The sequence below is a fragment of the Pygocentrus nattereri genome, chromosome 3 (genome assembly GCF_015220715.1).
Source record: "Pygocentrus nattereri isolate fPygNat1 chromosome 3, fPygNat1.pri, whole genome shotgun sequence".
NCBI lineage: Eukaryota > Metazoa > Chordata > Actinopteri > Characiformes > Serrasalmidae > Pygocentrus > Pygocentrus nattereri.
In genome coordinates this window covers 17049948-17062453 of record NC_051213.1, presented here as the reverse complement: position 1 = coordinate 17062453, position 12506 = coordinate 17049948, and the positions used below count along the sequence as shown (strand labels likewise).

General features: G+C 44.1%; 1 protein-coding gene across 1 annotated transcript in view; it reads right to left on the bottom strand.

Annotated features, from left to right (window-relative positions):
- Positions 1-12506, bottom strand: part of ldlrad4b (low density lipoprotein receptor class A domain containing 4b) — a 90162-nt gene that overhangs the window by 56857 nt on the left and 20799 nt on the right. The window contains exon 2 of the mRNA XM_037536686.1: positions 12232-12506. This exon is cut by the window's right edge and continues 396 nt beyond it. Coding sequence (XP_037392583.1) covers positions 12232-12271 — 40 coding nt within the window. The 5' untranslated portion in view covers positions 12272-12506. The remainder of the gene's footprint in view (positions 1-12231) is intronic.

The following is a 12506-nucleotide window of genomic DNA, read 5'->3' as shown; positions in this document are numbered from 1 at the left end:
TCTCTCTCTTGCTTTCTCTGTCTCAGTCTCTCTCTTGCTTTCTCTCTCTCTGTCTCTCTCTTGCTTTCTCTCTCTCTGTCTCTCTCTTGCTTTCTCTCTCTCTGTCTCAGTCTCTCTCTTGCTTTCTCTCTCTCTGTCTCAGTCTCTCTCTTGCTTTCTCTCTCTCTGTCTCTCTCTTGCTTTCTCTCTCTCTGTCTCAGTCTCTCTCTTGCTTTCTCTCTCTCTCTCAGTCTCTCTTGCTTTCTCTCTCTCTGTCTCAGTCTCTCTCTTGCTTTCTCTCTCTCTGTCTCAGTCTCTCTCTTGCTTTCTCTCTCTCAGTCTCTCTCTTGCTTTCTCTCTCTCTGTCTCTCTTGCTTTCTCTCTCTCTGTCTCAGTCTCTCTCTTGCTTTCTCTCTCTCTGTCTCAATCTCTCTCTTGCTTTCTCTCTCTCGCTTTCTCTCTCTCTGTCTCAGTCTCTCTCTTGCTTTCTCTCTCTCTCTCTCTCTCTCTCTGTCTCTCTCTTGCTTTCTCTCTCTCTCTCTCAGTCTCTCTTGCTTTCTCTCTCCCTCTCTCTTGCCTTCTCTCTCCCCCTCTCTTGCTTTCTCTCTCCCTCTCTCTCGCAGTCTCTCTCCCCCTCTCCCTCTCTCCCGCCTTCTCTCTCCCTCTCTCTCGCCTTCTCTGTCTCTCTCCCTCTCTCCATCTCTCGAGGTTTCTCTCCCCCTCTCTGTCTCTCTTTTGCTTTCTCTCTCTCTCAGTCTCTCTTGCTTTCTCTCCCTCTGTCTCAGTCTCTCTCTTGCTTTCTCTCTCTCTGTCTCAGTCTCTCTCTTGCTTTCTCTCTCTCTGTCTCTCTCTTGCTTTCTCTCTCTCTGTCTCAGTCTCTCTCTTGCTTTCTCTCTCTCTGTCTCTCTCTTGCTTTCTCTCTCTCTGTCTCAGTCTCTCTCTTGCTTTCTCTCTCTCTGTCTCAATCTCTCTCTTGCTTTCTCTCTCTCTGTCTCAATCTCTCTCTCTGTCTCAGTCTCTCTCTTGCTTTCTCTCTCTCTCTCTCAGTCTCTCTTGCTTTCTCTCTCTCGGTCTCAGTCTCTCTCTTGCTTTCTCTCTCTCTGTCTCAGTCTCTCTCTTGCTTTCTCTCTCTCTGTCTCAGTCTCTCTCTTGCTTTCTCTGTCTCAGTCTCTCTCTTGCTTTCTCTCTCTCAGTCTCTCTCTTGCTTTCTCTCTCTCAGTCTCTCTCTTGCTTTCTCTCTCTCAGTCTCTCTCTTGCTTTCTCTCTCTCAGTCTCTCTCTTGCTTTCTCTCTCTCAGTCTCTCTCTTGCTTTCTCTCTCTCTGTCTCTCTCTTGCTTTCTCTCTCTCTGTCTCTCTCTTGCTTTCTCTCTCTCTGTCTCAATCTCTCTCTTGCTTTCTCTCTCTCTGTCTCAGTCTCTCTCTTGCTTTCTCTCTCTCTGTCTCTCTCTTGCTTTCTCTCTCTCTCTCAGTCTCTCTTGCTTTCTCTCTCTCTCTCAGTCTCTCTTGCTTAATCTCTCTCTGTCTCAGTCTCTCTCTTGCTTTCTCTCTCTCTGTCTCAGTCTCTCTCTTGCTTTCTCTCTCTCTGTCTCAGTCTCTCTCTTGCTTTCTCTCTCTCTCTCAGTCTCTCTCTTGCTTTCTCTCTCTCTCTCAGTCTCTCTTGCTTTCTCTCTCTCTGTCTCAGTCTCTCTCTTGCTTTCTCTCTCTCTCTCTCTCTCTCTCAGTCTCTCTCTTGCTTTCTCTCTCTGTCTCAGTCTCTCTCTTGCTTTCTCTCTCTGTCTATCTCTTGCTTTCTCTGCCTCTGCACACTCCTCCCAATGAAACTCATCTCCACTACATGGACAATGGCCAAGCCTCAACTACATTTCCAACTGCTCACATGGCCTTATTCAATTTACCTCTGTGAAATATTTTAGCAGCCACAAACCTGAAACACTTACTGTCAGAGTTAGGTATGTAAATGAGTATCAGCATACTTTAATTCACTGAAGCAGACTGCTTTGCTTCACAGAGCAGTGCTTGACAATACTTAAACTCTTAAAAGGAATATCAATATCCTTTTTACGGCTACATAGAATGGGTATGTATGAAAATTAAGCAGTAATGTCATGTACCACCTGCAAAGGAACCGTCCTTTTGTTCGGGTAAAAGTGAGTTGATTCCCAAAAGCATAAATTTTTCCAGAGTTACAAAATCTTAAAGGAAGACATGTAAAATATTCCATGTAGGTTCTTCAGCACAGTCATTCTTGTAAATATTTGTAAATCAGAATAATAACTGACAAAGCCAAAAACAGGACTACACATTCTAATACTTGTCAAGCATGATGATAGTACTGGTACTAACATCACATAATAAGAATGTTTTCAGTTTTTTTTTTTTTTTAAAGGAATCATGGCACCCTAAACAAAGTCCATCATAAACTTTTCTGATTCAAAAGCAAAGCCCAATCGTTAAAGGGGAATTCTACTGATTTTTCTAAATTTCTGCATTTCTAAATTGCTGAAATGTACACACTAATACATAGTGGTTTGATGTGACAAGAACTTTAACATTATCAGGTTCACTGGTCATTGTGGTTGATAAATAAAATGGCTATATCTGAACTGTACACGTTTCAACCCTTGGTTTTTAAATCACCACCACTGTAAAAAAATCCATGTCAGTAAATTTCTTTACAGTGTACCATTTCACTACAAACCACTCAACATTACACAGATTTTAACAACTCACAGAATCTCCCTTTAAAGTCACTTTAAATTTCGGCAGTCTGTTTATAATATATTGTAAGGCATGAAGAGTAGGAGTAAATATAGAGGAATACAAATCATAATATGATTGTGCCAATCTACTGACTACTTTACGTCACCTTTTCTTTCTTTTTCATAAATAAAAACTGTTTGTCCCCTTCAAGCAGCCTGGATATCGTTCTTTTGTGACTAATAAGTCACATTATATTTAAGAGAAGTTACAACTTCCTCCCCTCACATGATTTGCAGAGGCTTCTCTCAGTAGTTTGCTTTCTCCCAATCCTTGTGAGTAAACAACACTTACTTTAAATGTGGAAATTGATTTGTCACATTTAAAAGGAACAATCTGCCCAATTTTCTCTTTTGGAAGGACAATCAATTGATTTATATATTTTATTACACTATTGTTTATTTTAAAACAAACAGCATTCACCACATTGCCTGTAATGAAATGTGTATATTAAATAAAAAAAGTCAAGGACAACAAACAAAAGTCTGATGACTTATTTTCATTGTGGTCCCTTAATTAAACAAATCCAACAGTAGGCAGTTGATATGACATACCAAGCCTGGCCCCAACATTCAAAATCACTGTACATGCCAATTCAATCATTTAGAGTTAACAATAAAAAAAATTCATCACCAAAACTAAATTAAAACATTAAATATCTAGTTTTCCTCTCCATGGATCACCACCTTATCGTGGTAGAGAGGTTTGTGTGCTTGAAGGACCCTAGGAGCTATGTTGCCTGGAGCAAAAGCTCCTGGTAGGGTCTCCCATGGCAAACTGGTCCTAGGTGACAGGCCAGACAAAGTGTGATCCATAACCACCCCTATGAGGACAACAAAGCAGGACTTGTGTACCCTGCCCGGATCAGGGTTACCGGGGCCCCACCCTGGAGCCAGGCCTGGGGGAGGGGCTCGCCAGCGAGCGTCTGGTGGCCGGGCATTCACTCATGGTGCCCGGCCGGGCCCAGCCCGAAGGAGCTACATGAGTACCCCCTCCCATCGACCCACCACCGATGGGAGGGGCAGTAGTAGGGGTGCGGCGCATTGTGGATCGGGCAGTGTCCGAAGGCATGGGCCTTGGCGTTCTGATCCTCGGTTGCTGAAACTGGCTTTTGGAACTTGGAACGTTACCTCACTGGCGGGGAAGGAGCCTGAGTTGGTGCGCGAGGTTGAGAGATACCGGCTAGATATAGTCGGGCTCACCTCAACACACAGCTTGGTCTCTGGGTTCAATCTCCTTGAGAGGGGCTGGACTTTTTTCTTTTCTGGAGTTGCCCATGGTGAGAGGTGGCGGGCAGGTGTGGGCTCTCATAGCCCTTCGACTCGGCCCCTGTATGTTGGGGTTTTCCCCGGTGGACGAGAGGGTAGCTTCCCTACGCCTTCGGGTTGGGGAACGGGTCCTGACTGTTGTCTGTGCTTATGCACCGAACAGCAGTTCAGAATAGCCAGCCTTCATAGAGTCCTTGGAAGGGGTGCTTGAAAGTGCTCCTCCTGGAGACTCGATTGTCCTACTGGAGGACTTCAACGCTCACGTGGGCAATGACAGTAAGACCTGGAGGGGTGTGATTGGGAGGAATGGCCTCTCTGATCTGAACCCGAGTGGTGTTCAGTTTTTGGACTTCTGTGCAAACCACAGTTTGTCCATCACGAACACTGTGTTTGAACACAAGGATGTCCATAAGTGCACATGGCATCAGGACACCCTAGGCCGCAGTTCAATGATTGACTTTGTTGTCGTGTCAGCGGACTTGCGGCCATGTGTACTGGACACTCGGGTAAAGAGAGGAGCTGAGCTGTCAACTGATCACCACCTGGTGGTGAGTTGGATCAGGTGGTGGGGGAAGATGCCAGTCAGACCAGGCAAACCCAAACGTATAGTGAGGGTTTGCTGGGAACGTCTGGCAGAAGAACCTGTCAGATTGATCTTCAACTCACACCTCCGTCAGAACTTTGACCAGATATCGGGGGAGGTGGGGGACATTGACTCAGAATGGGCCATGTTCCGCTCCTCCATTGTTGAAGCGGCTGACTGTAGCTGTGGTCGCAAGGTAGTTGGTGCCTGTCGGGGCGGTAATCCTCGAACCCGGTGGTGGACACCCCAGGTGAGAGATGCCGTCAAGCTGAAGAAGGAGTCCTACCGGACATGGCTGGCCTGTAGGACACCAGAGGCAGCTGGCAGTTATCGACAGGCCAAGCGATCTGCGGCTTCAGTCGTTCCCAAGGCAAAAACCCGGGTGTGGGAAGAGTTTGGTGAAGCCTTGGAAAGTGACTAAGTCGGCTCCGAAAAGATTCTGGCAAACCGTCAGGCGACTCAAGGGGAAAGCAGTGTGCCACTAGCACTGTATATAGTGGAGATGGTGTGCTGCTGACTTCGACTGAAGACGTCATTGGGCGGTGGAAGGAATACTTTAAGGACCTTCTCAATCCCACCAACACGTTCTCCAGTGAGGAGGCAGAGTCTGGGGACACGGGAATAGGCTTGTCCATTACTGAGGCCGAAGTCGCTAAGGTAGTTAAAAAGCTCCTTGGCGGCAGGGCTGCAGGGGTGGATGAGATCCGTCCCGAGTTCCTCAAGGCTCTGGATGTTGTGGGGCTGTCTTGGCTGACACGCCTTTTCAACATTGCGTGGACATCGGGGGTGGTGCCACTGGATTGGCAGACTGGGGTGGTGGTGCCTCCTTTTAAAAAGGGGGACCGGAGGGTGTGTTCCAACTACAGGGGAATCACACTCCTCAGCCTCCCTGGTAAGGTCTATGCAAGGGTACTGGAGAAGAGAGTCCGGCTTATAGTCGAACCTCAGATTCAGGAGGAGCAGTGCGGGTTCCGCCCTGGTCGTGGAACACTGGACCAACTCTTTACCCTCTCCTGGATTCTGGAGGGTTCATGGGAGTTTGCCCAACTAGTCCACATGTGCTTTGTGGATTTGGAGAAGGCATTCGACTGTGTTCCCCGGGGTATTCTGTGGGAGGTGCTTCGGGAGTACGGGGTACATGGCTCTTTGCCACGAGCCATTCAGGCCCTGTACAAACAAAGCAGGAGTTTGGTTCGCATGGCTGGCAGTAAGTCGGACTTTTTCCCAGTGAGAGTTGGACTCCGTCAGGGCTGCCCTTTGTCACAGATTCTATTCATAATTTTTATGGATAGAATTTCTAGGCGCAGTCAGGGGATGGAGGGTGTCCGGTTTGGTGACCTCAGGGTCACATCTCTGCTGTTTGCAGATGATGTGGTCCTATTGGGGACATCAGGCCGTGAACTTCAGCTTTCACTGGATCGGTTTGCAGCCGAGTGTGAAGCGGCCGGGATGAGGATCAGTACCTCCAAATCTGAGGCCATGGTTCTCACGCGGGAAAGGGTGGAGAGCCCTCTCTGGGTCGGGGATGAGCTCTTGCCTCAAGTGGAGGAGTTTAAGTATCTCGGGGTCTTGTTCACGAGTGATGGTACAAGGGAGCGGGAGATTGACAGGCGGATTGGCTGCTGGGTCAGCAGTGATACGGGCTCTTTACCGGTCTGTTGTGGTAAAGAAAGAGCTGAGCCATAAGGCAAGGCTCTCGATTTACTGGTCGATCTACATTCCCACCCTCACCTATGGTCATGAGCTTTGGGTAATGACCGAAAGAACGAGATCGCGAATACAAGCGGCCGAAATGAGTTTCCTCCGCAGGGTGGCTGGACTTTCCCTTAGAGATAGGGTGAGAAGTTCGGTCATCCGGGAGGGACTCGGAGTAGAGCCGCTGCTTCTTCACGTCAAGAGGAGCCAGTTGAGGTGGTTCGGGCATCTTGTTAGGATGCCTCCTGGACGCCTCCCTTGGGAGTTGTCACAGGCAAGTCCACCGGGGAGGAGACCCCGGGGAAGACCCAGGACACGCTGGCGTGACTATATCGCCCAGCTGGCCTGGGAGCGCCTTGGAATCCCTCCCAGGGAGCTAGTGGAAGTGGCTGGGGAAAGGGAGGTCTGGGCTTCATTGCTCAGGATGCTGCCCCCGCGACACGAACCCCGGAGAAGCGGAAGATGATGGATGGATGGATGGATGGATGGATGGATGGATGGATGGATGGATGGATGGATTATCTAGTTTTCTTCTTCCACTCGAGCATTTCTTAATGGCATATCTAAACATTGACATGCAGTCAACCTTTTTAAGACTTCCAGGCAACCATGTCCACAAAGCTGGTGCTACAGACCTTAAAGTGTTCCTACGCACTTCACGTTTAAGCAAGGAGGAACCGAATCTCTGGACCTTCTTTTGGTAGAATAACTTGTGAAAATCTTCAACCTGAGTGAAAGACACCAACAGTCCCATGTACAATCATACACAACCCTATCAAGGCAACTCACTTTATTACACCAGCGTGTGAATGCCTAGGAAAGATCATAACTACAGTATTAAAGAAGAGATGGTATGAACACTTTCTTTTCAGAAATATGGCTGTCTGGGCTAGATGAGCATATGAAGCACAATTCCAGTACTTTCCAAAATTGCAATAGGAGTTAAATTAATTGCTCTAGTTAGCCAAACTGACATTTTAAAATCTTTAAGGGGATTTCTAATTTTGGTATTTTGATGCAAATATGGTATACAGTCATATGCAACAAAGTTTAAACACCCCTAGTCAAGTTACATTTTTTTGTTTTGTTTTATTTTTATAGCTCAGCCAAATTTATTTCTTGGCTGCTTCCAACTGTGCATCCAAAACAAAATATATTTGAAGCAGTTCACCTAGAGTGTGCATCTAAAAGCTGACTATTATGCTAAAACTAGTAAAGCTACTACCCACCCCACAGGGGGAAACACAGCTAACACCACCACATCACACAATGCAAGTACGTACTACTACAGGATAGAGGTGTGTTACAGGACTGCATCAGGAGGATAGACTGTGTTACAGGACTGCATCAGACCCATTCCTTTCTTCTGATATCTGATCTAGCATTTTCTGCTGATAATGATCCAATTCTGATACCCATCTATAAAGATATGCCAGCTCTAGTAGCATATATAAACTGCTAATATTGCACTCCAGTCTCTCTTTTGCTTTTCTCACAAATATCAGTTCATCACCACACTGGCTCTGCAGCTTAGTGATCAGAAAACAGCACTTTCAGGTTTTTCTTTTAGAGTTGTTTTGGAAAGGGTGATCTTGATTAACTACACAGACACATAAGTGCGTCTTTTACATCAGGACATACAGGTGTGTGTCATCTCAAGAGGGACTGGCTAAATGCCAGCCAGACTTCACTTGAGTGCTGATAGAACACACAATGTGATTAGTCTTCAAGGTGAATTAGGAGAAATCTTGCATCAGCACACCCGAATTCCTTGTGTATCTGGTTGCTTCCTGAGAGAACACACCCTGTCTGTTTGCTTTCACGTCATGGTATAAACCACTCCATGTACTGGCCAATGTGTCTGTACTTCCTTATTCATGAACCTGAGCCTGGAGAAGGTCAGAAGAATGCTCTACAACTGAATAGTACAGCATTTGCTGAAGTTGCTAGCATGCCTGTCACTGAAACCATGCACTGCAACCTTTTGTCTGTTGAACAGAAGCTGTTGTGTGCCATACACACTGCATGGCTTGACACCAGATACGCCAGTCCCTCAACGATGCACTCGAAGCACATACAGGTTGCCAGATTCTGTCTATATACGGGCTGTATGTACTCGCTGGTATGCACATTGGAAACATAACTCCTATTCCATGCTTAACTGCTGTGTCCTACTGTTTAGAATCATCCTTTAAAGTTTAAGCTAATGCACTGAATCATAATGTAGTGTCTCAGATTGTTTAGTTACCACTAGGGGTGTAAATCGCTATCCTGAGAACAATTCCATTACAGTTCTGTAGGGAACAATTCCATTACAGTTCTGTAGGAAACATTTCCCTGCACCATGAAAACTAAAATTTCACCAGGACACAATCTGATTAATTTAGTAGCATTCAGAATTATTATTCATTTTTGAAAACAGTAAATAGACAACTTTGTAGTAGACCTATTGACACAGTAGTGGAATATAGATAATTCTGGATAAAGCTTAGATTTTTATTTATTTATTTAGTCTTAAATGCTTAACTTATGCACATAGCTTACCGTGCCAAATTCAGATCACATTTACTTTTATAGAATTTTTTTCCAGTCACAATGGCCAATAAACAGATGTTTATTAGTTTTTCAGCACCAGGAAAAAAAGCAGAAAATTAGAATATATATATATATATATATATATATATATATATATATATATATATATATATATATATATATTTATATATATATATATATATATATATATATATATATATATATATATATATATATATATATTAGTTGTTAAGTTGCTGCTTTGATAGATCCACTTCTGCCTCTGCCTTTTCTGCTACTCACTATCCAAGTAATCAAAATTAGCAGTTTAGAATACTCAGTCCACAAAAGCTAAAGTTTCAGTATTCCTGTGTAAATGTCCTATTTTGTCAATTTACTCAGCAACAGCTTATTGACAGCTACAAATCCTTTCAGTCCCACAGCATTTAGTTTTTTTCTCACAGTGGAAAAATGGACACAAATATCTGAGGATTTTTTCTGTCCTGAAGCGGAGTTTATCTGAAGGCTTTTTGGTTTCTGGTGGTTTACTGGGTACTGAATGATAGACTCTTGACTTTTAACAGAGTTTTGAATCCCTGTTTTCTCATTTGTTTTCCTCTGACCTTCCATTTCCTTTAGATGGAAATTAAAAAGAAACTTGCAATGCAGCTGAGGTGTGCTTGGGTAGATGTTTATGTGAATGTTGGTGTGTTTTTGAAAAGGAACATAATGTGAATCACTCCATTGTGAGCAGCTTGTGTTGGGAGGACATGGAAATTACCGATTTGTTTAAAGATTAGAAGGACACGTTGATGGATCACAATAGTACATTTTTACATCCCTAATTAACAAAACGGTCAGTCTGAGTTTTCTTCTTTTGAGCTACTGGACTCAGATGAGCACATCATCTCTGTTTAAATGGCCTCACGCCTGGCACTTGCACTCTCACAGGCGACAGTGGTAGAGTAACCTTGAGACCAAAGCAGCTTTGATCCCTGAGGTGATAAAGTCTATGTTTATCTCTCATGTGATTAGTTTGCCTGCCTTTTCAAGTTTAGCTTACAAGTCACTGTATGTGTCGCTCGGTAGCCTTCTCAACTGGGTGATCTATTATATTCAGTTGTTTGCAATATTTGGGTGGCTGTGTGTCTCATTCATCTTCCCCAGTACTCATGGAACACAATATCTGATTGGACATGTAACTACACACAAGCATAAAAGAACTTATTTTGACATACTGTTCATATGCTTCAGGGAGGGCTTCATCTACGGTGAGTTACTGCATGATTGGTCACCCTTGATCTGCACTGTTGCAGGAGTAGAGATTTCCTCTCATTCAATGCATGTTGTTCTTCAGTTTGATTTTTCAGCCTGTGGCTCCATGACATTCAGAAAGTGAAAGACAAAGCTTTATATTATCGCTGTCCGAAGAAAAACAAGTACTGCAAGCCATTTTGGAGCATTTCTATAAGTCTATTCATCATGGAATTTTCACATGCTGTGTTTAAATGATGTAGAAAAGTATGGGTTATGGGAACCACAAAATACTGAAGAACACTAGACAAACGAGTGGCTCACTGCTAACAGGGAGGCATAGTATGCTCAAATTATCTTAGTCCATCAGGCTTTAGCTTAAAAGACTATAGAACGGGTTTGAGTTCAGCTTCCGGTCACTTCAAAACCAATCACTCAACTCTGGCTGATGTTTTTTTGTGATAACAAAGCACCTGTTAAAAATCTAATCTATACTGATGTTTTTTTTTTCATCTCATTAGCTATGGAGAGAAGAGTCAGCTAGCATTAGCATGAGCCAGAAGGCTAGAGATGTAAACACCACAGAAAAAGTTTAATTTTGGCTTTTTGTCCCTCTAACAGCAGCCACCCAGCTTTTCTTCCTCACATCTTAGGCATTTTTCATCTATCTTGTGTCTGTAAATAATGTGTCAGTTAGAATCAAGCCTGCTCTGTGGTGAGCAGGGCTGGCAGCATGCTAGCTAAGCTGATATTAGGGCAGCTACTCTCTCCAAGTTAGCAGTACCACTAACATTTAGAAACTGTTACTAGACTGTAGCTTTGACATTAATGAATAGGGTATTTAAAAACATGCATGGCTTTCATGTATTTGACAACTGTGTAAGCTAACTGAACTGTTTTTGGATATTAAATAATGCAGAATGCGGTGGCACAATATCAGTATAAACATAGAACTGATCAGGGAATAGCTACGCTGTTACATCACCCCAATGGTTTTGTGGCCCTAAAAACATTGCGTTGAGAAAACCAAGCTGAGCCCAGATTTCAAGCTATTGGTGTCGAATCAATGTTCGTGTGGAAATGCCACTGGAAAGGTTACTCTCCATGCTCAAAAGCATTCAACCCTGCAATATTTTAAACAGCTAACAAGGGCTTCACTGAAGTATGCCAGACCGCAATCAGTTTCTGAATGACTGCCATCCACCCACAACCCTTAATGATATATTTGCTTGCATCCTCAGAGTCATACACACAAATTAATTGTACTTAATACAGCACTTTGTCCACAAATTACATTTGCCATCTGTATTTTAGGATGTGTGTGGGCCTGAAGATCAAAAATCAGTAGGAAAATGGACAGTTAATACAGAGTTGAATGAAAAAGTTAAGATAAAACCTAGAAGTCCAGAATTATGCTGTACTGATAGGCTTTAATGTCACGTTTTAGCACTTGTCCTTTTATAGAGGGGTAGACCTGCACTCTCTGTCCACATTTGACAATCTTGGAATCTGCTAGGGAATGGACACAAGCACTCCTCCAAGAACGGAAGTGAGGTGATAATCAGACCTGCATTAAGTTAACAATGTGACAACTTAGGCTTGCTAGATTGGAAAGCAAAAATGCAGCAATGGACAGGAACTGTGTCTGGATAGAGGGCTCATTTCCATACTGCAGTCTCTGTGCGGACCCACAACATGATAATGATTAACAAACAATATATTGTTCAGCCTTATTTTGTGGTGAATATATAAAACTACATATGCTGACAGAAAGCACGTGATAACCTGTATTACTATTATTATTATTATTATTTTTATGTATACATCGAAAGGTCACCATACTCACACCAAAAGACACCCAAAGTCAACAGAACTGTTGTGTCCACCTGATCTGAACCCTGAGTTGTAAACACACATACTCTTTAACCTTGCAGTTATCGATCGCACTCTGTTTGTGCATCTCTGGAGTAACATCCACACAGTTCCCCTAGGGTTTAAACTCACAACTCTGCTGCACTGTCAGGCACAGTACACAGCCTGCACAGCAAAATCAAAACAGAGGCCTCTGTACTGTACACTGAGTTTAAAATGTTTACATGTAAATAGCCTTAAATTAATCAGGCAATCAATAGCACTCCACTCTCTAGAGCCATTCCTTACCTGTGAAAGCATTTGTGGCCGGTAGGTCAGCCTCCTGCATACTGCTCCTCCAGCACAGCGCGTGTCCGTCGTTAACCGGTCCGATCCAGAGAGGGCTGCTGGAGACGACACAGCCACCGAGTTCCCTTCATCTTCATCTCAAGAGTCCATAGCTCTCCTGTTCTGGCTCCAGCTATGTCCCAGCCACTGACCCCCTCATAGGCAACACCGTGCAGAAAGGTCAGCAGAGCACAGGGACACAGGGAAACACAGAGAGACAACGTATCTATTCCAGG